Source organism: Ammospiza caudacuta, chromosome 26 (assembly GCF_027887145.1).
Source record: "Ammospiza caudacuta isolate bAmmCau1 chromosome 26, bAmmCau1.pri, whole genome shotgun sequence".
NCBI classification, from domain to species: domain Eukaryota; kingdom Metazoa; phylum Chordata; class Aves; order Passeriformes; family Passerellidae; genus Ammospiza; species Ammospiza caudacuta.
In genome coordinates, this window is record NC_080618.1 from 3,886,995 (window position 1) to 3,912,776 (window position 25,782).

Below are 25,782 nucleotides of genomic sequence, written 5' to 3' on the forward strand. Positions count from 1 at the left end.
CATGGAATTTCACAGGGAATTTCATATGGAATTTCAATTTCACATGGAATTTCATATGGAATTTCACAGGGAATTTCAATTTCATAAGAAATCTCACAGGGAACTTCAATTTCACAGGGAATTTCATATGGAATTTCACAGAGAATTTCAATTTCATATGGAATTTCAATTTCACAGGGAATCTCATATGGAATTTCACGGGGAATTTCAATTTCACATGGAATTTCATATGGAATTTCACAGGGAATTTCAACTTCATAAGGAATCTCACAGGGAATTTCAATTTCACAGGGAATTTCATAAGAAATCTCACATGGAATTTCAATTTCACAGGGAATCTCATATGGAATTTCACGGGGAATTTCAACTTCATAAGGAATCTCACTGGGAATTGAATATGGAATTTCACATGGAATTTTAATTTCACAGGGAATTTCAATTTCATATGGGATTTCAATTTCCCATGGAATTTCACAGGGAATTTCAATTTCACATGGAATTTCATGTGGAATTTCATGTGGAATTTCACAGGGAATTTCAATTTCATAAGGAATCTCACTGGGAACTTCAATGTCACAGGGAGTTTCAGATGGAATTTCAATTTCATACGGAATTTCGCAGGGAATTTCAATTTCACAGAGAATCCCACATGGAATTCCACATGGAATTTCAATTTCATATGGAATCTCCCAGGGAATCAAAGCTCCCTGAAGCGCTCAGCAGATTCCCAGGGATGAGTGAGGCCCCTGGGCTGGGAATTCCCAAATTCCCATCCCACAGGTGCTGTGTCCATCCAGGAATCACCTCCTCACTGGATATTCCATCTTTTTTTTCACCTTGCAGAGGGAATTTCTGCCTCTCCTCTGTCTGTCTGAGGACACACTTTGCTACAGAGCTCCAAAAAAAACCCCCTTTTCCCTGGAAAAAGAAAACATCACTTCAGAAGCCCTTGGCGTATTTCCTTGGTGTATTTTCTCCTCACAATTCATGGAATTTTGGGGGTTTTCTCCCCTCTCCTATATAAATTCCGGCTGATTCCACAGGGAATTCCAAACTTCCCCCAAAACCTCACAGGGACGTTGTGAGGCTTAAAAATGCAGGAATATTTTGAGTATTTGTCATTTCTCCAGTGCTCCAGCAGGTTTTAACCTCCTGGCAATGGGAAAATTCCAGTTTTTCCCCAGAATTCCAGCCTGGAGCAGGAGCAGAGCCTGGGATGGGGGTGGAAGCTCATTTTAAACCCAGCACAGGCAAATCCTGGAGGTTTTTTTGCCCTGATGAGCAGATCCCAACTTTCCTCACCAACAGGGAAGTTTCAGCCTCTTGAAACTCTGTAAATAAGGGGAAAAAAAAAAAAAAAATCCCCTAAAACTTGGATTCACTGCCTGTCAGTGTTCTGGGATATCCCAACAGCAACATCACAACAAACTTGGAACAGATTTTTCAACTCCTGCCTTTGCTTGGAGTTGAACTTTGGCCCCCCCAAAAAAATCCCAATTTTCTGACTCTTAACGCCTATTTTTTGTTGGAAAACAGAGCAGGGATGAGGAATAAAGAAACCACCTCGCTCCTGCAGCTTCCCCAGACGCTTCTTAAACCCCCAGCACAGAATTCCAGCACTTCCCAGGGCTCCAAAAAAAAAAAAAAACCCCACTAAAGAAACGCCCCCCTGCTCTGCATGCATTTAACAGCACAGCCATGCTCATCTTTACGGCCTTGGGGTTGATTTGGGTTTTTTTTTGGGGGGTTTATTCCTCCTGATCCAGGGGTTCTGGCTGGAAATCCTCGTTCCCCGCGGGCTCCTGCTGCCGCTGCCTCCAGCCCAGGGCGTGGGACAGGAGCCTCCTGGCCACGGCCGTGTCCGTCTGGGGCCTCTCCTTCCCCAGCTGAAGCAGCTCTAGGGGAAAAAAAAATAAAAAATAAAAATAAATTTTACCCACCTGGGGAACGATCGGGGAGAAGTTTGTGCTTAAATCCCCCCCCAAAAAAATCAGCTTTTTTTTTTTTCCCCCCCTGCTGTTTTGTTCATCTTCATCGACCGAAAACTCTCCTGTCTCGGTGAATAAATTGGGTTTTTTCAGGTTTATAGAATTAGAGAATTTAATTTTTCAGGGCATAGAATTGGGTTGGACTCGATGATCTTAAAGGTCTCTTCCAACCTAGGAATTCTGTGATTCTGTGATTCCCACTGGGGTTGTTTGGTCACCAAAAAGGTTCAGGGCTCTTCTGCTGTGTGGAAAGTTGTTCCCCATCCTCTTCCCAGGAATTATTCCTGGCAAAATTCCCAACATCCCATCCCTTTCCACGCCGGGAAAAACCCAGGCCATTTATCCATTTGTCCAACTGAAAATCCTCAAAAATCAGCTGCCAAAATCCTTGCAAAATTTTAAAAATCTGCATTTAAAATGATACCTAAATATTTCAGATAATTTGGGAAGGCCCTTGCTCAGTGCCCTCCATTTTTTGGATTGTTCCAATTCCATCTGCAAGGAAATCCACCAAAATATCACCAAGTCCACCATAATTTAAATTTGAGGATTAATTAATTAATCCTTTATCAATCTGAAGTTGTTATCTACACAGCAAGGGGGGCTCTGGTTGTTTTTCCTGAAGTTTCATTCATTAAGGGAAAAAAAATAATTAAAAATAATTTTTAAAAGAGACACTGTCAGCTAATTAAAATCCAAATTTGTGTTTGGAAAATAATCAATTGAAACTGGATACCAACAGAATTTATGTTTGATTATTACATTTAGTAATTAGTTAATTAACAATAAATTTAAAATAATTATATTTTCATTTTACCTGATTCAGAAGAGTGAATAAATGAAAAAACAGATGAAGGGGAGATGCAAATAAACCAAATTTTTTTGATCTTTCCTTTAAATCCAGCAGTGCTGGACCTCAGCAATTTGTCCCTGTGACAGTGTCCCTTTAAAGCATTAAAATTGAATTTATTGTGAGCTGGAAAAAGCCAGGAATTGTTGGTTCAGAGTCTCTGCTGCTGCTGAGCTTCATGGCTTTGCTTTCCTGTGGCAACTGGACCTGATCAATGTGATTGGAAGGCAATGAAATCAATCAATCAATCAATCAACCAATCAATAATTAATCAATCAATCAATGGTAATCAATCAATGTTCACGGCTCAGCTTCACCATTTCTCCTTCCTCAATAAAATTATGCCAACCACAAGATTGGGTTTGTCTGCTTTGGATTGCCAGGGGGAGAGGGGAAAATTCCTGGGGAATTTGATGCCAAAAAAATCCCAATTCCAGCTCAACCCTTCCCCTCCCAGCTGCCCAAAATCGCAGCAAATTACACCGAAATAAAAAAATTAAATTAAATCTGAATTCCAGCAAAATTCCACACCACAGGGCCAAAAAAATCCATTAAAAAAAAAAAAACAATCAGAAAGAAAAATAATTGGTCCTGAATGTGAATTTGTCATGTGGACCAGTGAGGAGTGGGAAATGCAGGAGAATTGGGGTGGATTTAGGGAAATTCAGGGGAATTGGGGTGGATTTAGAGAAATGCAGGAAAAGTGGGGTGGATTTGGGGAAATTCAGGAGAATTGGGGTGGATTTAGGGAAATTCAGGGGAATTGGGGTGGATTTAGGGAAATTCAGGGGGAATTGGGGTGGATTTGGGGAAATGCAGGGGAATTGGGGTGGGTTTAGGGAAATTCAGGGGGAATTGGGGTGGATTTTGGAAATTCGGGGGAATTGGGGTGGATTTAGGGAAATTCAGGGGAATTGGGGTGGATTTAGGGAAATTCAGGGGAATTGGGGTGGATTTAGGAAAATTCGGGGGAATTGGGGTGGGTTTAGGGAAATTCAGGGGGAATTGGGGTGGATTTTGGAAATTCGGGGGAATTGGGGTGGATTTGGGGAAATTCAGAGGAATTGGGGTGGATTTAGAGAAATGCAGGAAAAGTGGGGTGGATTTGGGGAAATTCAGGGGAATTGGGGTGGATTTAGGGAAATTCAGGGGAATTGGGGTGGATTTAGGGAAATTCAGGGGAATTGGGGTGGATTTAGAGAAATGCAGGAGAAGTGGGGTGGATTTGAGGAAATTCAGGAGGGAAGGGGATGGATTTAAGGAAATCCAGAAGAACTGGGGTGGCTTCAGGGAAATGCAGGAGAAATGGGGTGGATTTAGGGAATTCCAGGAGAATTGGGGTGGATTTAGGGAAATTCAGGGGAATTGGGGTGGATTTAGGGAAATTCAGGAGAATTGGGGTGGATTTGGGGAAATTCAGGAGAAGTGGGGTGGATTTAGGGAAATTCAGGAGAAGTGGGGTGGATTTAGGGAAATTCAGGGGAATTGGGGTGGATTTAGGGAAATTCAGGGGAATTGGGGTGGATTTAGGGAAATTCAGGGGGAATTGGGGTGGATTTAGGGAAATTCAGGGGAATTGGGGTGGATTTAGGAAAATTCGGGGGAATTGGGGTGGGTTTAGGGAAATTCAGGGGAATTGGGGGGAATTTAGGGAAATTCAGGGGAATTGGGGTGGGTTTAGGGAAATTCAGGGGAATTGGGGTGGGTTTAGGGAAATTCAGGGGAATTGGGGTGGATTTGGGGAAATTCAGGGGAATTGGGGTGGATTTAGGGAAATTCAGGAGAAGTGGGGTGGATTTAAGGAAATCCAGAAGAACTGGGGTGGCTTCAGGGAAATTCAGGGGAATTGGGGTGGATTTAGGGAAATTCAGGGGGAATTGGGGTGGATTTAGGGAAATTCAGGGGAATTGGGGTGGATTTAGGGAAATTCAGGGGAATTGGGGTGGATTTAGGGAAATTCAGGGGAATTGGGGTGGATTTAGAGAAATGCAGGAGAAGTGGGGTGGATTTGAGGAAATTCAGGAGGGAAGGGGATGGATTTAAGGAAATCCAGAAGAACTGGGGTGGCTTCATGGAAATGCAGGAGAAATGGGGTGGATTTAGGGAATTCCAGGAGAATTGGGGTGGATTTAGGGAAATCCAGGAGCAGTGGGGTGGATTTGGGGAAATCCAGGAGGGAAGGGGATGGATTTAGGGAAATTTAGGAGAAAAATGGGTTTAGAGGAATCCAGGAGAGGTGAGGTGGGTTTAGGGAAATCCAGGGGGACTGGGGTGGGATTTTATGGAATTCCAGGACCAGTGGGGTGTGTTTAGGGAATTCCAAGGGAATTGGGGTGGATTTAGGGAATTCCAGAAGTGGGTTTAGGGAAATCCAAGAGAAATGGGGTGGATTGAGGGAATTCCAGGAGAAGGGAGGTGGATTTAGAGAAATCCAGGGAAGGAGGAGATGGATTTAGGGAAATTTAGGAGAAATCTGTGGTTTAGAGGAATCCAGGAGAGGTGGGGTGGGTTCAGGGAATTACAGGAGAAGTGGGGTGGATTTAGGAAATCCAGAAGTGTGGGGTGGCTTGAGGGAAATCCAGGGGAATTGGGGTGGATTTAGGGAAATCAAAGAGAAATGGGGTGGATTTAGGGATATTCCAAGAGAAGTGGGGTGGATTTAGGGAATTCCAGGAGAAGGGGGTGGATTTAGGGAAATTTAGGAGAATTGGGGTGGATTTAGAGAGTACCAGGGGAATTGGGGTGGGTTTAGGGAATTCCAGAAGAAGTGGGGTGGATTTGGGAAAATTCAGGAGAATTGGGGTGGGTTTAGGGAATTCCAGGAGCAGGAGGGTGGATTTGGGAAAATTCAGGAGAATTGGGGTGGGTTCAGGGAATTCCAGGGGAATTGGGGTGGATTTAGGGAAATGCAGGAGAAGTGGGGTGGATTTAGGAAATCCAGAAGTGTGGGGTGGATTTAGGGAAATCAAAGAGAAATGGGGTGGATTTAGTGAATTCCAGGAGCAGGAGGGTGGATTTGGGGAAATTCAGGAGAATTGGGGTGGGTTCAGGGAATTCCAGGGGAACTGGGGTGGATTTAGGGAAATCCAGAATTGGGGTGAATTTGGGGAAATCCAGAAGAGGGGTAGGTGGAGAAGTGGGGTGGATTTAGGGAATTCCAGGAGAAGGGGAGTGGATTTGGGAAATGCAGAAGTGGGGTGGGTTTAGGGAAATCCAGGAAATGGGGTGAATTTAGGGAAATTTAGGAGAAGTGTGGTGGATTTAGGGAAACGGGATGCAGGAGAATTGGGGTGGGTTTAGGGAAATTTAGGAGAAGTGGGGTGAATTTAGGGAATTCCAGGAGAAGTGGGGTGGGTTTAGAGAATCCAGAAGTGTGGAGTGGATTTAGGGGACATTCAGGAGAAGTGGGGTGGATTTAGGGAATTCCAGGAGAAGGGGATGGGGTTAGGGAAATCCAGAAGCAGGGTGGGTTCAGGGAATTCCAGGGGAGTTGGGGTGGATTTAGGGAAATACAGGAGAAGGGGGGAGCATTTAGGGAAATTTTGAAAGGGGGTGGATTTAGGGAAATGCAGGAGAAAGGGGATGGGTTTAGGGAAATTCAGAAGTGGGGTGGATTTAGGGAAATCAAAGAGAAATGGGGTGGATTTAGGGATATTCCAAGAGAAGTGGGGTGGGTTTGGGGAAATTCAGGAGAATTGGGGTGAGTTCAGGGAATTCCAGGAGAAGGGGGAGTGGGTTCAGGGAATTCCAGGAGCACTGGGGGGGGGGGGCTCAGGGAATTCCAGGGGAATTTGGGTGGGCTCAGGGAATTCCAGGAACATTGGGGTGGGTTCAGGGAATTCCAGGGGTGGGTTCAGGGAATTCCAGGAACACTGGGGTGGGCTCAGGGGATTCCAGGGGTGGGTTCAGGGGATTCCAGAATATTGGGGTGGGTTCAGGGAATTTCAGGGGTGGGTTCAGGGGATTCCAGGGGTGGGTTCAGGGGATTCCAGGAACACTGGGGTGGGCTTAGGGAATTCCAGAAACATTGGGGTGGGTTCAGGAGATTCCAGGGGTGGGTTCAGGGGATTCCAGGAACACTGGGGTGTTTTCAGGGAATTCCAGGGGTGGGTTCAGGGAATTCCAGGAACACTGGGGTGGGTTCAGGGGATTCCAGGGGTGGGTTCAGGGGATTCCAGGAACACTGGGGTGGGTTCAGGGAATTCCAGGGGTGTTTTCAGGGAATTCCAGGGGTGGGCTCAGGGAATTCCAGGAACACTGGGGTGGGTTCAGGGGATTCCAGGGGTGGGTTCAGGGAATTCCAGGAACACTGGGGTGGGTTCAGGGGATTCCAGGGGTGGGTTCAGGGGATTCCAGGAACACTGGGGTGGGTTCAGGGGATTCCAGGGGTGGGTTCAGGGGATTCCAGGGGTGGGCTCAGGGGATTCCAGGAACACTGGGGTGGGTTCAGGGAATTCCAGGGGTGGGTTCAGGGGATTCCAGGGGTGGGCTCAGGGGATTCCAGGAACACTGGGGTGGGCTTAGGGAATTCCAGGGGGGCTCAGGGAGCTGTGCCTCACTCGGTCTCTGCAGGGCCTTGACCTTGGCCTGTTTGCTGGCGTGGAGCAGGGGCCGGATCTTCAGGCAGGGGTAGCGGCGGCCCAGGGCCTGCGAGGCTGCAGGGACACAAAAGGGCTGGAATTAACCCCAAAATTCACATCAGGCTGGGCTGGAACCCAGGGGAGACTCCTCTGCCTGTCCTGACATGTCCTGACCCCCAGGGGAACTCTGCTTTTAACCTTTGTCCGTGGAGAAAGCTGCCCAGGCTTTGGGATGAATGGGAATTATGAGTGTGTGAAATGGATTGTGGTGGAGTTCAGCACAGGGTGAGAAACTTGGGGGTTTTAGCATGGAAAAAGAAGTTTAGTATGGAAAAAGAAGTTTAGTATGGAAAAAAGTTTAGCATGAAAAAAGTTTAGTATGGAAAAAAGTTTAGCATGGAAAAAGAAGTTTAGTATGGAAAAAGAAGTTTAGCATGGAAAAAGAAGTTTAGTATGGAAAAGAAGTGTAGTATGGAAAAGAAGTTTAGTATGGAAAAAGAAGTTTAACATTGGGGAAAAAACTTTAGGACGGGAGAAAATGTTTAGTATGGAGGAAGAAGTTTAGTGTGGAAGAAAAAGTTCAGTATGAAAAAGAAATTTAGTAGGCAAGAAAAAGTGTAGTGTGGAAGGAAAAGTTTAGGATGGAGGAAAAAGTTTAGTATGGAAAAAGTTTAGTGTGGAAGAAAAAGTTTAGTAAGGAGAAAAAAATTCAGTATGGAGGGAAAAGTTTAGTATGGAGGAAAAACGTAGGACAGAAGAAAAAGTTTAGGATGGAAAGAAAAGTTTAGTGGGGGGGGAAAAAGTGTAGGATGGAAGAAGAAGTTTGGGATGGAAGAAAAAGTTTAGGATGGAGGAAAAAGTTTAATGTGGAAGGAAAAGTTTAGTTTGGAGGAAAAAGTTTAGTGTGGAAGAAAAATTCAGTATGGAGGAAAAAGTTTAGTATGGAAGAAAAAGTTTAACATGGGGGAAAAAGTTTAACATGGGGGAAAAAACTTTAGGACGGGAGAAAATGTTTAGTATGGAGGAAGAAGTTTAGTGTGGAAGAAAAAGTTCAGCGTGGAAGAAAAAGTTCAGTATGAAAAAGAAATTTAGTAGGCAAGAAAAAGTGTAGTGTGGAAGAAAAGTTTAGGATGGAGGAAAAAGTTCAGTATGGAAAAAAGTTTAGTGTGGAAGAAAAAGTTTGGGAAGGAGAAAAAATTCAGTATGGAGGGAAAAGTTTAGTATGGAGGAAAAACGTAGGACAGAAGAAAAAGTTTAGGATGGAAAGAAAAGTTTAGTGGCGGGGGAAAAAGTGTAGGATGGAAGAAGAAGTTTGGGATGGAAGAAAAAGTTTAGGATGGAGGAAAAAGTTTAATGTGGAAGGAAAAGTTTAGTGTGGAGGAAAAAGTTTAGTATGGAAAAACAGTTCAGTATGGAAGAGAAAGTTTAGGATGGAGAAAAGTTTAATGTGGAAAAAACTTTAGGATGGAAGAAAAAGTTTAGTATGGAGGAAAAAGTTTAGGATGGAGGAAAAGAAAGTTTAACGTGGAAGGAAAAGTTTAGTGTGGAGGAAAAAGTTTAGTATGGAAGAAAAATTCAGTATGGAGGGAAAAGTTTAGTGTGGAAAAAAGAGTTTAGTGTGGAAGAAAAAGTTTAGCATGGAAAGAAAAGTTTAGGGTGGAAAATGCTTAATGTAGAAAAAGTTTAGTGTGGAAAAACAGTTCAGTATGAAGAGAAAGTTTAGGATGGAGAAAAGTTTAATGTGGAAAAAACTTTAGGATGGAAGAAAAAAATAAAATAAAAATAAAAACAGAATAAAAGAAAATATAAACTAGAATAAAATAAAAATAAAATTAAAATTTAATAAAAAATAAAATAAAATACTAAAATAAAAGTAAAAATAAAATAAAAATAAAAACAGAACAAAAGAAAATATAAACTAGAATAAAATAAAAATAAAATTAAATTTAAATTAAAAAATAAACTTAAATAAAATTTAAATAAAATTAAATTAAACTTAAAAAATAAATTTTAATTACATTTAAATTAAAAATAAATAAATAATAAAATAAAAATAAAATAAAATAAAATAAAATAAAATAAAATAAAATAAAATAAAATAAAATAAAATAAAATAAAATAAAATAAAATAAAATCAATCCCACTGCACTGGGAAGGGGCTGGGAGCTCTGGTGCCTCAATCTCCCCTGTACCTGTGGAGGGGCTGGAGAAGATTCCCAGGGCATGGGTGTCATCCACCCACTGGATTTTGAAGCCACTTTCACTGAAAAGAAGAGAAAGAAAAGAAAATAATTTCTTTTTTTAATGTCAAGAAAAACAAAGCCCCAACAAAACCCAGCAGCCCCACGAGGGTTCTCAGTGATTTAAGGAGTTTCCCAAAGCATTATTCCCATTTTCAATGGGGGAAAGGGCAAAGCTCCTTTGAGGCACACAAAGAGGGGAAGATGAAGCTAAAATTCAGAATTTGGGAGTAGAGCTGGGCTTTAAACGAGGCCTAAAATGCAGCAAAAGCCCTTGAGGAACACAAAGAGGGGAAGGTGAAACTAAAATTCAGAATTTGGGTGCCAGAGCCACAGAGTAAAGCTGGGCTTTAAACCAGGCCTAAACTGCAAGAAAAGCCCCTTTGAGGCACAGAATGAGGGGAAGGTGAAACTGAAATCCAGAATTTGAAAAGTGGGGTAAAGCTGGGCTTTAAACCAGGCCTAAACTGCAGGAAAAGTTCCTTTGAGACACAAAAAGAGGGGAAGGTGAAACTAAAATCCAGAATTTGGGTGCCAGAGCCATGGAGTAAAGCTGGGCTTTAAACCAGGCCTAAGCTACTGGAAAAGCCCCTTTGAGGCCCACAAAGAGGGGAAATAAAAGTAAAATCCAGAATTTGGGAGCCAGAAATGTGGAACAAAGCTGTGCTTTAAACCAGGCCTAAACTGCAGGGAAAGTTCCTTTGAGGCCCACAAAGAGGGGAAGGTGAAACAAAAATTCAGAATTTGGGTGCCAGAGCCATGGAGTAAAGCTGGGCTTTAAACCAGGCCTAAGCTACTGGAAAAGCCCCTTTAAGGCCCACGAAGAGGGGAAATAAAAGTAAAATCCAGAATTTGGGAGCCAGAAATGTGGAGCAAAGCTGTGCTTTAAACCAGGCCTAAACTGCAGGGAAAGTTCCTCACACAATGAGGGGAAGGTGAAACCAAAACTCAGAATTTTGGTGCCAACCCCAGCTCCCTGCCCTGCTGGGGCCCTTGGGCTGTCGCTCACTGGAAATCCGAGAACATTCCCAGCAGATCCTCGGTTTTCAGGGACGAGGGGAAGTCGTAGATCTCGGTGACGTGGGCCAGGTCCCCCTCGCTGACCTGCGCCTCCCCATAGCCAGAGTAATCCACAGAGATCCTCTCGATGCTGATGTCCTTCACTGACAGGTTCCCAACGATCTGGGGAGACCCAAACAAGGATTAAATACAAAACAATGAGCCAGGCTCGAGTTTCACCCCCTTGAGCTGCTTTGAGTGAGGTCTCACAAGCTCTCGGAGGTTTATTTCATATTTGAGATAGCTCAGCCACCTTGGCGTAAAATCAGCAGGATGGCTTCTGCGGCAGTGCTGGGAACAAAAAGATTTTAATAAAGGCAAAATAACAAAACTCTTTACAAAGAAAAACTGATTTAGGTGCAAGAGGTTCTTTCTCCTGGTTAAACACCCTCACAAAAGCGATTAGTTGCTTTGTTCTCTTCTTTTTCTAGTGAATTGCTCAGGTGGGACTTATTGGCTTTGTCCAATTGGCTATCCTTAAGTTTGAGGTGAAGTCCCCCAGGTCTATGAAATGCCTTTTTCACCTAATTGAGAGGAGGAAGTTCTGGGCTTCTTTCCTTTTTGAGGAGACAAAAGCTAGTTTTGTCACTCAAAAACAAAAAGGAAAAACCATAACAAAAACAAAAAGCAAAGGCAAAAACAAAAAGCAAAAAAAACCAAACCAAACAAAAAAAAAAAAAAAAACAAAACAAACAAACAAAAAAAACACCCAAAAAGCCCATTCCTCACCCCCTCAGAGCCCAATCCTCACCTCAGCCACTCCAGCCCCATCTGGACATGGGATCCCCTCCAGGGGTGCCTCCTTGCCCTTTTTCCCCAGGTTTTGCCCCAAATCACCTCAGCCAGGAGCTCTGCCGTGCAGTCGTCCTCGAGGTCGCTCTGCCTCGTCCCCTCTCTGTCCCCTGCAGCCAAATCCAGGCCCCTCCTCATTGCCTCGGCCACACCGGAGCCTTCCTTGTCCTCCTCTTCCTCCTTCCCCTGGATCCGCCCTGGATCTCCCTCATGGAGCAGCTCAGGGGCAGCCACAGCCTCGGCTGGACCTTCCAGAACCTTCTGCAGGGGCTCCTGCTCCACCTGCCCAGCGCTGGGGCTGGGAACAGCCGGGACTCGCTGGGAATCCCGGGAATGCTGATCTGCCACAGTGTCTGTCACACCTGGGGCTGTCACACCTGGGGCTGTCACACCTGGGGCTGTCACACCTGGGGCTGTCCTGCTGCCACCGTGGTTCTCCAAAGGGACACAGCTCCTCCCACACTCCAACCCTCTGGAATCCCGGCTGGATTGCTTCTCCTCCTGCAGCTGGGCCTGGAAGTCGCTGCCTTCTGGAATGGTGGTGCTGCCATGGCTTGGTTCTTCCTCTCCTCCCTCAGGTGGGTGTTTGTTGTGTTCTGGAATGATGGTGCTGCCATGGCTTGGTTCTTCCTCTCCTCCCTCAGGTGGGTGTTTGCTGTGCTCTGGAATGGTGGTGCTGCCATGGCTTGGTTCCTCCTCTGCCTCAGGTGGGTGTTTGCTGTGCTCTGGAATGGTGGTGCTGCCATGGCTTGGTTCCTCCTCCCCTGCCTCAGGTGGGTGTTTGTGGTGTGCAGAATTTGGGGAATGGGAACAGTCCTCACCCCAACCTTCCCGCTCGCAGGAATCGCCGCCATTTCCCAAGGATGGCACCTTCTCAGCACGCAGGGGATGCTCAGCGCTGCCTCTTCCAGGGACTCGCTCTTCCTTCCCAGGGCTGCCCCCAGCCCCGCCCAGCTCCTGCTGCTCCCGGCTGGGATTCCTGGCGCCGTTTTCCCCTCCTGCAGCCGCCTCATCCCCGGGGCTGTCGCGCTCCCTCCAATTCGCCTTTCTCCGGCCCCCTCGGGGCACGAACGGGGCTCGCTCTGCTTTCCTCCGGGGCGGTCTGGAGATCCTGCCCGAGCCCACGGTGGCGCGGGCGCTGTCCCCGTGCGTGTCCCCGGCGTGGCGCAGCCCCCGGGCCCCCCGCGCCCCCCGGCCCCAGGGCTGCGCCGGGCGCTGCACACGGGCAGCGCTGGGACCCGCCTTGTGGTCACTGGAGGGCTCGCTGGGAAGCCTGCGAAGGAGGGCATGGTGAGAGGGGAGCAGGGGAAACGCAGGGGAAAAGCACCAAAAAGGAAATTCCCAAGAGGAAAAATTCCCAAAAATCCCACTGTTCTTGGGGTCCGGGAGATGCCATTGGTAATGGAGAACCTGAATGGGACAAAGCGATTTTGTGCCTGATCCAAGGGCTGGAGCCAGGCTGAGAGAGCTGGGAACACTCCAGGGGCTCCAGGGAGAGCTCAGAGCCCCCTTCAGGGCCTGAAGGAGCTCCAGGAGAGCTGGAGAGGGACTGGGGACAAGGGATGGTGAGAGGGGAGCAGGGGAAACCCAGGGGAAAAGCATCAAAAAGGGAATTTCCGAAAGGAAAAATTCCCAAAGGGAATATCCTGCTGTGCCTTGGGGTCTGGGGGGTGCCATTGGTAATGGAGAACCTGAATGGGACACGGTGACTTTGTGCCTGATCCAAGGGCTGGAGACCTGGGAATGCTCCAGGGAGAGCTCAGAGCCACTTTCAGGGCCTGAAGGGGCTCCAGGAGAGCTGGAGAGGGACTGGGAAGGAGAGGATGGTGAGAGGGGAGCAGGGCAAGCCCAGGGGAAAAGGAGGAGAAGCATCAAATTCCCAAAGGGAAAATCCTGCTGTGCCTTGGGGTCTGGGAGGTGCCAGAGGTAATGGAGAACCTGAATGGGACAAAGTGACTTTGTGCCTGATGGATCAGGCTGGAAACCCTTTGGAGCCAGGCTGGGAGAGCTGGGAATGCTCCAGGGACTCCAGGGAGAGCTCAGAGCCCCTTCCAGAGCATGAAGGGGCTTCAGCAGAGCTGGAGAGGGACTGGGGACAAGGATGGAGGGACAGGACACAGGGAATGGCTCCCACTGCCAGAGGGCAGGGATGGATGGGATGTTGGGCAGGAATTGTTCCCTGTGAGGGTGGGATGGAATTCCCAGAGCAGCTGTGGCTGCCCCTGGATCCCTGGAATGCCCAAGGCCAGGTTGGACATTGGAGCCTGGAGCACCTGGGACAGTGGGGGTGTCCCCAGAAGGTGACAAGGGTGGCACTGGGATGAGTTTCGGGTCCCTCCCAAACAATTCCAGGGTTTTGATGGCTGCCAGCCCTGACCCAGGGGATCACAGCTCACCTGACAGCAGAGTGACAAATTACTGTCCTCCTCCTCCAGCCCTCTCCCACCGAGAAGCTGCTCAGCAACTCCATGTTCTCCACGGTCCTGTGGATCAGGTACCTGAGGCGGCTGGACAGGGGTGGGAACAGCAGCACCCTGCAAGGAGAGAGGGCTCAGGGCAACAGGAACGTGCAGGGAGGGATGGGGATGGTGGAAACATTCAATAACCTCATCCCTGAGGCATCCCCAGCACGGGGTTTAAATCAGAAAAAAGGCAAGCAGGACTTGGGGGTATTAAAGGCACAAATGACTCGTCAGATTTGCAGCCAGACACATTTTACACATTAAATGGAGTGTGGGGAATGCCTGGCCCAAGGCCTTGGCCTGGACTCTCCTTCCTGCTGTATCCATATGGGAAAAGCTGGGAAGCACCAGCAGAAAGCTGCTACAGATCCCCTCCCTCCCAGGCTGAGCCTTATTTCATTTCTCTCTCCACAATATCTTATTCTGTAACATTTCTAAATCAGTATTTATCCCAAAAATTACATACAAATATATACTATATAAACCTCCCTTATATACAAATATATACTATATATATAGTATATATTTAGTATATATATATTATATATTTAGTATATATACTATATATATACAGTATATATTTAGTATATATATAGTATATATTTAGTATGTATACTATATATATACTACATCTAGTATATATAGTATATACATATACTATATATATACAAATATATATACATTCTTTATATACAAATATATAATATATAAACCTTTATATAGTATATAACTATATATATATAGTTATATACTATATATAATTCTATATTCACAAACACATACTATAAATATATAAACCTTCTATCAAACTTTATAAATTACAAATTTATAAATATATTAACCTTCTACCAAACTTTAAAATTCCTCTACAAACCCATTTCCCACCTGGAAGCCAGGAATAAAGCAAGAATGGATAAACAAACTCCACGTTCAATGTCACTGCTGCCACCTGGTTTGTCCCCGACTCTTTGACAATGGCACAGGGAATTTCTTTGCCAAACATTTTATTTTAAAGAAGGACTGAAACAAATATTTAAGGTCAGGAGAAGCTGGCAGGGAGCTCAGCTCAGCTCCTGTCCAGCACCCTGGGCTTGGCCACCCCAAGGGCTCCAAAGGTCACTGGGTTGGGAACAGCTCCAGGTGAACCCAGGACGAGCAGAAAGCCACCAAAGGCCACAAAGCCCTGCCTGAAGGTGTGACCAGGGGAGGGGATCCCACAGCCAGACCCCAAATGCTGCTGCTTTCACCCCAGAAAATCGATGCCAAGCACAAGCCCAGGTGTCCCTGGTGCTGCCATGGCCCGGGGACAGTCAGGGACCCACCGGTGGTGCTGGCCCTGCTCCATGAAGTGCTCCAGCTCCTCCACGATCCTGCCCACGAACTCATCCTCGCTGGGCGACAGGAAAACGCCATCCATGGGGCACAGAGCCAGGGGACAGCCTGCCGGGGGACAGGGACACACATGGAGGGACAGGGACACACCTGAGGGACAGGGGCACATGGAGGGACAGGGAGAGCCTGCCGGGGACAGGGACACATGGAGGGAGGGACAGGGGCACACATGGAGGGACAGGGGCACACATGGAGGGACAGGGGCACACATGGAGGGAGGGACAGGGACACATCTGGAGGGACAGGGGCACACATGGAGGGACACGCCTGAGGGAGAGGGGAACAGCTAGAGGGACATGGACACATGGAGGGACAGGGACACATGGGGGATAGAGACACACCTGAAGGACAGGGACACCCGGAGGGACAGGGAGGCACATGGAGGGACAGAGACACATCCGCCAGATGTGGGCACATGGGACGGGGGCATATGGGGCGGGACAGGGACACACGTGGAGGGCCAGGGGCACACGGAGGGAGGGACAGGGACAGCCTGCCGGGGGACAGGGACACATGGAGGGACAGGGACACACGTGGAGGGACAAGGGCACATCTGGAAGGACGGGGGCACATGGAGGGACAGGAACACACCTGGAGGGACTGGGGCACACCTGAGGAAGAGGGACACACCTGGAGGGAGGGACGCACGTGGAGGGACAGGGACACGAGCACATGGAGGAAGGGACAGCCGCCAACCCCCGCCCATGGGTGCCCAAATCTCACCCGCCCCTGTGCTGGCTCAGTCTGCACCCCGCTATCCCCAAAATCCCAGGGCATCCCAAAATCCCCCAGCCCCGGGCACTCCAAAATCCCCCAGCCCCGGCCATCCCAATTTCCCCCACCCCTGTGCACCCCCAGCCTCTCTGCCCTCCGTTATTCCCCTATCCCGGACACCCCCATCCCGCTCTCTGCATCCGCCTGCCCCCCCATGTCCCAGCGCCACGTGCTGCCTCCCGTCCCCACCACCACCACCACCACCACCACCACCACCATCATCACCCTCACCCCAACCCCCCCATCGCCCCCATCCCCGCTCCCGGCCCCGCCGCGCCCCCGTTCCGCAGCCCCGGTGTCCCTCCCGGCTGCGGCCGCCCCGGCCGGGTCCCCCCGCGCCCTCACCGCCAGGCCCGGCCGAGCAGCGGATGCCGGAGCGGCGCCTGCGCCCGGCTCTGGCTCCTCCCGCCCAGCCCCGGCTCCTCCCGCCCGGCTCCGGCTCCTCCCTCCCGGCTCCGGCTCCTCCCTCCCGGCTCCGGCTCCTCCCTCCCGGCTCTGGCTCCTCCCGCCCGGCTCTGGCTCCTCCCGCCCGGCTCTGGCTCCTCCCGCTCCATCCCGGCTCCTCCCGCTCCATCCCGGCTCCTCCCGCTCTGTCCCGGCTCCTCCCGCTCTGTCCCGGCTCCTCCTGCTCTGTCCCGGCTCCTCCCGCCCAGCCCCGGCTCCTCCCGCCCGGCTCTGGCTCCTCCCGCTCTGCCCCGGCTCCATCCCGGCTCCATCCCGGCTCCATCCCGGCTCGTCTCGCCCGGTTCCGGCTCCTCCCGCTCCGTCCTGGATCGTTCCGACCCGTCCCAGCTCCTCCCGACTGATCCGAACTTTTCCGTCCCCGTCCGTGCTGGTCCCGCTCGGTCTGGGCTCCTCTCGGCCTGTCCCGGCTCTTCCCCCTCATCCCGATTCTCTCCCTCTCGCTCCCGGTTCTTCTTCCCTCTTGCTCCCGGTTCTTCTTCCCTCTTGCTCCCGGTTCTTCTTTCTCCTCATCCCCCGTTCTTCCTCCCCGTCCCGGCCCCATCCCCGGCAGCGCTCCTGGCCCCGCTGTCCCCAAACCCTCCCGGGCCGGGTTCATCCCCTGTCCCCGTTCGGCTCCGGGCGCTCCAGAATCGGAGCTGCTGAGGTCGGGACGGCCGGGGCTGATTTCAGCCTGTCCGGAGCTGCTTTACCGGGAAACAACCCCGGCCTCGGCTCTCCCAGGAAACAATCCCGGCCTCGGTTTTCCTGGAACATCTCCCGGCCCTTTCCCGGGCAAGAGGAGCAGGTTCCAGTCTGGAAATAAAGCCAGGCAAGACATCAACCCCCAGCAGCCACATCCCCTTATCCTCCCCTGTGCTCACTTCTCCCTTTCTCTGTTAAAGCCGTTCTTCCTAAAATTCCCGATTTTTTTCTGGCTGAAAAATCACTTGAAAGTCAGCAGTCATTCCCTGTCTCGCTGCAATTCCAGCTGGGAAAGCAGCACAATTCCCCATCACCTACTCAGGGTTAATTCCCACACTCTCCCAGCCCAGCACATTCAAATGTGGCTGGTTTGGACTGGTTTGGATTAGGAGGAACCTCCAATTTTTTCCCTCTGTCTGCTGATTTCCACGTGGAGTTGATGCTTTTCCTCCTTTCCCTCTTTTGCAAATATCACTTTTCTCAGGCCCCTCTGCTCCTCACCCAAAAACCCAGAACCTGTCCCCAGGTCACCCATGGCACATCCAGAGCTCCAGGAGTGACCTGTGGATTTTTTGGGATTACAGAGCAGAGTCAGGCACAAATCCTGCCCCAGTCCCTGCTCTGGGATCAGCTCCAGCCTGGAATAATTTCACCCACCCCAGTGTGGAATTTGGGATAGGAGAAGGGAAAAGAGGAGGAGGAGAAGGAGGAAGACGCTTCCTGGTGTGATTACAGAGGAAACCTGTGCAGGGAAAAAGGGAAAAAGGGGAAAAGGAGCCACATTCTGCAGCCAGGTAAACAAGGGGGTCTGTGCCAGTCCCACCAGTTTGGAGCCTTCCCGTTTCCCAGTCTGCCCACAGGAATGTCTGTAACACACTGGGATTCCTTCCCGAGCCTGGCAGGTTTGGGGCTGGCTCTGTCACCACCTGTCCCTCCTGGTGCTGGGTCAGAGCTGCTGCAGGAAAATTAACAATAATTAAACACATTAATTTAATGAAATAGTTAAATACAGGTAATAATAGGACACACAATGGGTCACTTCACCCTCTTTGTTGTCTTTCCTTTGCAGTTCATCACAGACACACTGAGCTGCCTGCTTTCCCCCAACCCCTTTACAAACCATCCTGGATTAAGCACCAGAATTTTGCCACACGTATCAAGAAACTCTTCCAAAACAGTTCTGGGAAAAGCCGAGTGCTCCCTCCTCTCTTGTGCCAAGCCAGGAGTTCCAAGCACCACACAACATGCTGAATTATAAATATTAATTATAAATTAATACAGCAGCGTTCAGCATTCAGCATTCACCCCTTTTTCCCACCCAGGCTCAAGGGAAGGTGCTGCTGGCCAGAGGGGGAACCCTCCCCAGCCAGACGGGGGTCCCACACTCAGGAAGGGGGATCTGAGGGGGAGAGGAGCCTGGAGAAACCCTCTCCAAGGCCACTTTGGGAAGGGAGAAGGGAAAAGAGGAGGAAAAGGAGGAAGATGCTTCCTGATGGGATTACAGAGGAAGCTTGTGCAGGGAAAAGGAGCCACATTCTGCAGTCTGGTAAACAAGGCAGCCCCAGTCCCACCGGGCCAGTGACCAGCTGGATTTGGCCAGCTCCTCTCTCAGCTCCTCAGAAAACAGAAATGTCCCCTCTCCCCTCTCTGCTGGAGACCTTCCCACCCCTCTTTTCCCATCCAGGCTCAATGGAAGGCGCTGCTGGCCAGAGGGGGAACCCTCCCCAGCTGGACGGGGGTCCCACACTCAGGAAGGGCATTCTGAGATGGGGAGGAGCCTGGAGAAACCCTCTCCAAGGCCACCTCGGGGCTCTCCACCTGCAGCACAGCGTGGGGCAGCAGCTGGGGTGGGCTGAGGCTCTGCAGAGCCCTGTGGCCAGAGGTGTCAGGACGGAAGGACACCAGCCCAGAGGTGTCAGGGTGGAAGGACACCAGCCCGGAGGTGTTGGGGTGGAAGGACACCAGGCCGGAAGTGTTGGGGTGGAAGGACACCGGCCCAGAGGTGTCAGGATGGAAGGACACCGGCCCAGAGGTGTCAGGACGGAAGGACACCAGCCCAGAGGTGTCAGGGTGGAAGGACACCAGCCCAGAGTTGTCAGGATGGAAGGACACCGGCCCAGAGGTGTCAGGGTGGAAGGACACCGGCCCGGAGGTGTCAGGGTGGAAGGACACCAGCTCGTTGCTGAAGGTCACCGTCTCCACGGCGCTGCCGCGGCACAGGCAGCCCCAGCCCAGCAGGGAGGTGAAAGCGGCGCGGAACTCGGCGTTGAAGGCATAGATGATGGGGTTGAGGGCAGAGTTGGCCCAGCCCAGCCAGGTGAAGGTGCTGAGCACGGCCCTGCTGACGCACGGCGACGCTCCCGGGACGTGGAGATCGGGGTCGCAGAAGGGCACCAGGCAGTTGAGCACGAAGAAGGGCAGCCAGCAGCACACAAAGACGCCCACGATGATGGAGAGGGTCTGCAGCACCTTGGTCTCCTTCTTGAGGGAGGTTTTCAGGGAGGTTTCCCGAGGGTGGTCGCTCTGTCCCACCGGTGTCTCCAGGGAGGAGATCCCACGGAGCTGGCGCCGGGCCAGGCGGAAGAGGCGCCCGTAGGTGCCCAGCATGATGGCCACGGGGATGTAGAAGCTGATGAGGGACGAGGAGATGGCGTAGGTCCTGCTGAGGCTGGGATCACAGCTCCCCTCCTCCGCAGAGCCATTAAACCCCAGCTGCTCCCGGGCCTTGTGCCACTGCAGCTGCACGGGGAGGAAGGAGATGAGGAGGGACAGCAGCCAAGCCACCGCGATGGTGACGAAGGCCAGGCGCTGTGTCACCCTCCTCTGGTGGCGGAAGGGCTCGGCGATGGCCCAGTAGCGCTCGACGCTGATGAGGCACAGGTGGAGGATGGAGGCCGTGCAGCACGTGATGTCAAAGGCCACCCAGAGGTCACAGAAGGCCCCGAAGGGCCAGAAGCCCAGCACGTCGCTGGCAGCTCTCCAGGGCATCACCAGCACGGCCACCAGCAGGTCAGACACGGCCAGGGAGACCACGAAGAGGTTGGTGACCTTGGAGCGCAGGTGTGGGAACCTGAGCACGGCCAGGCACACCAGGGCGTTCCCCAGCAGCGTGGTGAGGATGAGGAGGGACAGGCAGGCGGCTGTCACCACCCGCAGGGACAGCGGGGAGTGGCTTTGTGCTGCCCAGCTGGTGGCACTGAGCCCGTCCTGCCCAGCTCCTCCTGCCGAGGGGTAAAATCCATCCATGGCTGCCCCTTGTCCTGGACTGTCAAGCAAATTGTGTTCTGTTCACCATCTGCTCGTCAGCTGTCTTCTGTTCAGTGGTTTTCCTTATCTCTTCCACAACCGGGGGGAAGTCTGCTGATAAGAGGCCATTGAATGTCCCTGCATGGCTGATAAGAACTACAGCATCCCATTGGGAGATGTGAGCCCAGAGGGAGGAGCCAAGCATTCCTGCCTGGATATAATCTGGGGATTCTGGAACACCAGCCAAGCATTCCTGCCTGGATATAATCTGGAGATTCTGGAACAGCAGCCAAGCATTCCTACCTGGATATAATCTGGATATTCTGGAACACCAGCCAAGCATTCCTGCCTGGATATAATCTGGAGATTCTGGAACACCAGCCAAGCATTCCTGCCTGGATATAATCTGGGGATTCTGGAATGTTGGGGAAGATGAAACAGGAAAGCCTTATAAACATGATTGTCTGGCAAAAGATTTTGAGAATATAGAAACCATAAGCGAGATTGAAATGAAAGCAAGCTTTGAGATCCCTCAGTTACTGAACAACTGGAAAACAATGGTGTGGCTGGCTGAAGGTGATCCCCTTTTGATGGAACAACACCCTCTGCTTGCAGACAGCTCCAAGGGTCAGAGCAGACCCTACAGCTTGGCAGAAGGGCCCAAAGAGGAGTTTTTAGGGTTTAAAATGTAACACAGCATGGGAATGTAATGATTCTTATAGGCTGTATGGAAATGCTGTAGGATTTGTATCTTGTACTGGATTGGTTAGTGAGAATCAGAATATTCAGCGCAGAAGAAGATTTATGGTATTGCAATGGGAACCTTGCTCTCTTACCCCTTTTACTCTCTTACCCTCTCATCCTCTCTCCCCCTCTCTTCTCTCAGCCTGCTCTGAGCTGTGCCTGGCAGCTCCCAGCAGGGTCCTTTGCAATAAACCCCAAATTCCAAGCCCTGGCTGCAGAGATCTCTCATCTCCATCCGTCCCAACCGTCCTACCTCCCGATGCTCCAACACTGGAACACCAGCACGGCTTCTGCACTGGATTCCCCAGAGGAACAGCAGCTGCCTCTGCCCCTGGATCTCCAGAGGAGACTCCACCCTTGTCCAGGATCCCTGCTCCAGCAGAACCACCCCTGACACTGCAGGAGGGCTGAGCCACAATTCCAATGGGACTGCTGCCAACACCCTGACCCACAGGGTGTCAGGCTGGGTTCTGACTCTGGCAGGGTTGGTTCAGTTCACTGCATTGTTTATTTTGTCCTTTTATTTTCTTCCTTATTAAAGAACTGTTATTTCCTACTCCCTCCCATATTTTTTGCCTGAGAGCCCCTTAATTTAAAATTTATAGCAATTTGGAGCGAGGGGATTTTACATTTTCCATTTCAGGGGAGGGTCCTGCCTTCCTTAGCAGACCCCTGGCTTTTAAACCAAGATACCCATTTATCCCTTCCTGCTGAGGTTTCTCGGGGCTCCATCAGCATCCAGAGCCCCTTTTCCCTGCTCCCACAGCATCTCCAAAGCCCCAGCTGCAATCCAGTCCTGCTGCCAGCCCAGTAAAAGTGCTGGAAGCTCTCAGTCCTTTCCAGATCTCTGCTGACAAGATTTTTGGATTTTTGGAGTTTGGATTTTCCCTCCTGCCTCCCACCCCAGTTCCCTTCCTCTGCTGCTCCCCGGAGCCAGAACTCACCTCCAGGGCTGGGGAGGCTTTGCTGCAAATCTTCTGCTGCAAATCTTCCTCGCTGTCCTGCCTCTTCACCTGCTGGTGCTCCTGCAGAATTCCCAGATCCCTCCCGTGGCCAGGCTGGGATTCACTGCCAGGAGCAAGAGGGGTCTGAGCTCCCTCTGCTCCTGCAGCCCCTCCCTGCTCACAGCTCTTCCCTCTGGAGCCAAATCCCTCTGCCTTTGGCTCAGGTGGGATCTGGCTCTGCCCCGGGAGCTGGGAGAGATGTGAATCCACAGGGTGAGTCACTGGGAACTCAGTGAGAGGGTTTGAGGGGGAGAATAATCATTCCAGTCAGATTTGAGGGTCCTCAGTGCAAATGAGCACAGAAATTTATTGTGATTTCTGCATAAATGATGCCTGATTGCCGTGCCCGGGCTCTGAGTCACAGCTCAGAGATGACCCCAAACCAATCACTCCTTCCTGCCCTGTGCTGGTGCAAAATTGGCATTTACTGTCCAGTGCAAAATCCCTTCTCCAGGACAAAAAAAAAATGAAAAGAAACACATCTAAAAATCCTGTACAAACCTGGAAGTTTTTTTCTTTTTGAAAGTCCCACACAAAGCAGCCTCAGATCTTTTTTCAGCACAGGTTACCTGCAGAACCAGTGAGGGTGAGGATAAGTTTTTTAATCCTTGAAAATGAATTTTACTTTCAGTAAAGTGGTGTAAAGTTGCTTCTTTTTCGAGTTCATCATAATTTCCTTAATTCCCAGCTCGTTCCACCTCAGGGATAACTGGTACAACTAACCAGAAAGTCAAGATCCTTTTCCAGTCAGGTGTGGAGGTGGCACTTGGGGACACGGGGTGGGGTGGCCTTGATGGTCTGAAGGTCTTTGCCAACCTTAAGTCTAAAATTTTACATTTGGTGCTCCCAAGGAGGAGGAGCTGATTTGTGTCTCAAAGAAGGATTTCCTGGAAGCCTCCTGGCTCGGGATGTGCCACCATGGGCTGCCACTGCCACCCTGTGCTGTGACTTATGGAGGTGACAGATCCAGTGCCACCCTGCTGGGCTGTGACAGATCCAGTGCCACCAGTGCCCTGTGCGACAGATCCAGTGCCACCCTGCTGTGTATGACAGACCCAGTGCCACCCCTGCTCTCCTGAGAACAGCCTCCCTGCCAAAGTGAGGTGGGGAAAAGCAGGACAAGGATTTGCAAATCCTGGGCACAAAACGAGTTCAGCTCTAATTCATTCCCTCTGTGCCCAGAGTGTGGTCCTGGGGCATCCCTGACCCCTCCTTTCCCTGTCGCCTCAGGGGAAAGAGCCACCAGAGCACCCTGAGCTGGCTCGGCTGAGCTCGGGTCCATCAACCCAACTCTGCTAAACCCAGATCCATCACCCCGGGATTGCTGAGCCCGGATCCATCCCCCCAAACCAGCTCTGCTGAGCCCGGATCCATCACCTCGGGATTGCTGAGCCCAGATCCATCACCCTGGGATTGCTGAGCCTGGATCCATCACCCCAAACCAGCTCTGCTGAGCCCGGATCCATCACCCCGGGATTGCTGAGCCCGGATCCTTCATCCCAGGATTGCTAAATCTGGACCCATCACCCCGGGACTGCTACACCTGGATCCATCAGCCTGGGATCACTAAACCCGGATCCATCACCCCAGGATTGCTGAGCCCGGGTCCATCAACCCAGCTCTGCTGAGCCCGGATCCATCGCCCCAGGATTGCTGAGCCCGGATCCATCATCCCGAGATTACTAAACCTGGATCCATCACCCTGGAATTGCTAACCTGGATCCATTACCCCAAGCCGGCTCTACTACACCCGGATCCGTCACCCCGGGATTGCTAAACCCGGGTCCATCACCCCGAGCCAGCTCTGCTAAACCCAGGTCCATCACCCCGGGATTGCTAAACCTGGGTCCATCACCCCGGAATTGTCAAACCTGGGTCCATCCCCCTGAGCCAGCTCTGCTAAACCCGAGTCCGTCACCCCGGGATTGCTGAGCCCGGATCCATCACCCTGGAATTGCTGAACCCGGGTCCATCACCCCGGGATTGTCAAACCCGGGTTCATCACCCCGGGATTGCTGAGCCTGGATCCATCACCCCGGGATTGCCAAACCCAGATCCATCACCCCGGGATTGCCAAAGCCGGGTCCATCACCCCGGGATTGCTGAGCCCGGGTCCATCACCCTGAGCCAGCTCTGCTAAACCCAGATCCATCACCCCGGGATTGCTAAGCCTGGGTCCATCACCCCGGAATTGTCAAACCCGGATCCATCACCCTGGAATTGCTAAACCCGGGTCCATCACCCCGAGCCAGCTCTGCTAAACCCGGGTCCATCACCCCGGGATTGCTGAGCCCGGATCCATCACCCCGGGATTGCCAAACCCGGGTCCATCACCCCGGAATTGTCAAACCCAGATCCATCACCCCGGGATTGCCAAACCCGGGTCCATCACCCCGGAATTGTCAAACCCGAGTCCATCACCCCGGGATTGCTGAGCCCGGGTCCACCACCCCGGGATTGCTGAGCCCGGGTCCACCACCCCGGGATTGCTAAACCCAGATCCATCACCCCGGGATTGCCAAACCCGGATCCATCACCCCGGGATTGCTGAGCCCGGATCCATCACCCCGAGCCAGCTCTGCTAAACCCGGGTCCATCACCCCGGGATTGCTAAACCCAGATCCATCACCCCGGGATTGCTGAGCCCGGGTCCATCACCCCGGGATTGCTAAACCCAGATCCATCACCCCGGGATTGCCAAACCCAGACCCATCACCCCGGGATTGCTGAGCCCAGGTCCATCACCCCGAGCCAGCTCTGCTAAACCCGGGTCCATCACCCCGAGCCAGCTCTGCTAAACCCAGGTCCATCACCCCGGGATTGTCAAACCCGGGTCCATCACCCCGAGCCGGCCCAGCTGAGCCCGGGGTCAGCAGGACCTGCCCCGATCCATTCCCAGCAGGGGCCGATGCTCCCTGAAGCCGCAGCCGGGCTCGCTCTGGGTGTCCGGGCGCTCGCTGTCCCCGTGTCACGGCCACGGCTCGGTTTAATTAAGCCTCGGTTTAATTAGCGGCGGCTGCAGCGCCAGGGAGCGAGGGTAGGTGGCACCGGCGGCCGCGCCCGGAGCAGCGCCGGCCTCGGGAATTGGGGATCCAGCGGGGGGAAAGCGGGAGCTGGGCCAGGGCTGGGGCACAGTTCATCCCCCGAGGAGCGAATAACCCCAGGACAGCCCCCCGAGAACGGGCACGGCCCCGGAGCTGCCGGAGATCCAGGAGCGTTTGGACACCGCCCCCAGGGTGGGATTTGGGGTGTCCGGGTCCTTTCCCTCTCAGGATACCCCAAGGCCCCCAAGGCAGATCCCTCACCCACCCAGGGATGCTCTGCCCCTGGTGCCCCACGGGGCATTTTCCTCCCAACCCCTGCTCTGGGCATGAAGGTTTTCAGGAGCTCAAAAACGAACACCGGGATGCTGTCACTGCTGTCACTGCTGTCACTGCTGTCACTGCTGACCGGGTGAGCAGGGTGGCAGTGCCCTGTGACAGGGCAGGGTGGCACTGGATTTGTC

At 51.4% G+C, this 25,782-nt stretch overlaps 2 protein-coding genes across 2 annotated transcripts; both read right to left on the bottom strand.

Annotated features, from left to right (window-relative positions):
- Positions 1 to 666: 666 nt before the first annotated feature.
- On the bottom strand, positions 667 to 16,534 carry R3HCC1 (R3H domain and coiled-coil containing 1). The gene is made up of 8 exons (XM_058820243.1): positions 16,483 to 16,534; positions 15,294 to 15,411; positions 13,906 to 14,043; positions 11,555 to 12,782; positions 10,668 to 10,840; positions 9,611 to 9,681; positions 7,398 to 7,493; positions 667 to 1,897 (listed from the first exon to the last, which is right to left on the bottom strand). Exons 2-8 carry the CDS (start codon positions 15,386 to 15,388, stop codon positions 1,749 to 1,751), a joined length of 1,950 nt encoding a protein of 649 aa, XP_058676226.1. The 5' UTR covers positions 15,389 to 15,411; positions 16,483 to 16,534; the 3' UTR covers positions 667 to 1,748.
- A 2,435-nt stretch (positions 16,535 to 18,969) lies between these two features.
- Positions 18,970 to 20,529, bottom strand: LOC131568266 (D(1) dopamine receptor-like). Its single transcript, XM_058820258.1, has 2 exons — positions 19,424 to 20,529; positions 18,970 to 19,153 (listed from the first exon to the last, which is right to left on the bottom strand). The coding sequence occupies exons 1-2, from the start codon at positions 20,527 to 20,529 to the stop codon at positions 18,970 to 18,972; spliced, it is 1,290 nt and encodes a 429-aa protein (XP_058676241.1).
- Positions 20,530 to 25,782: the final 5,253 nt, after the last annotated feature.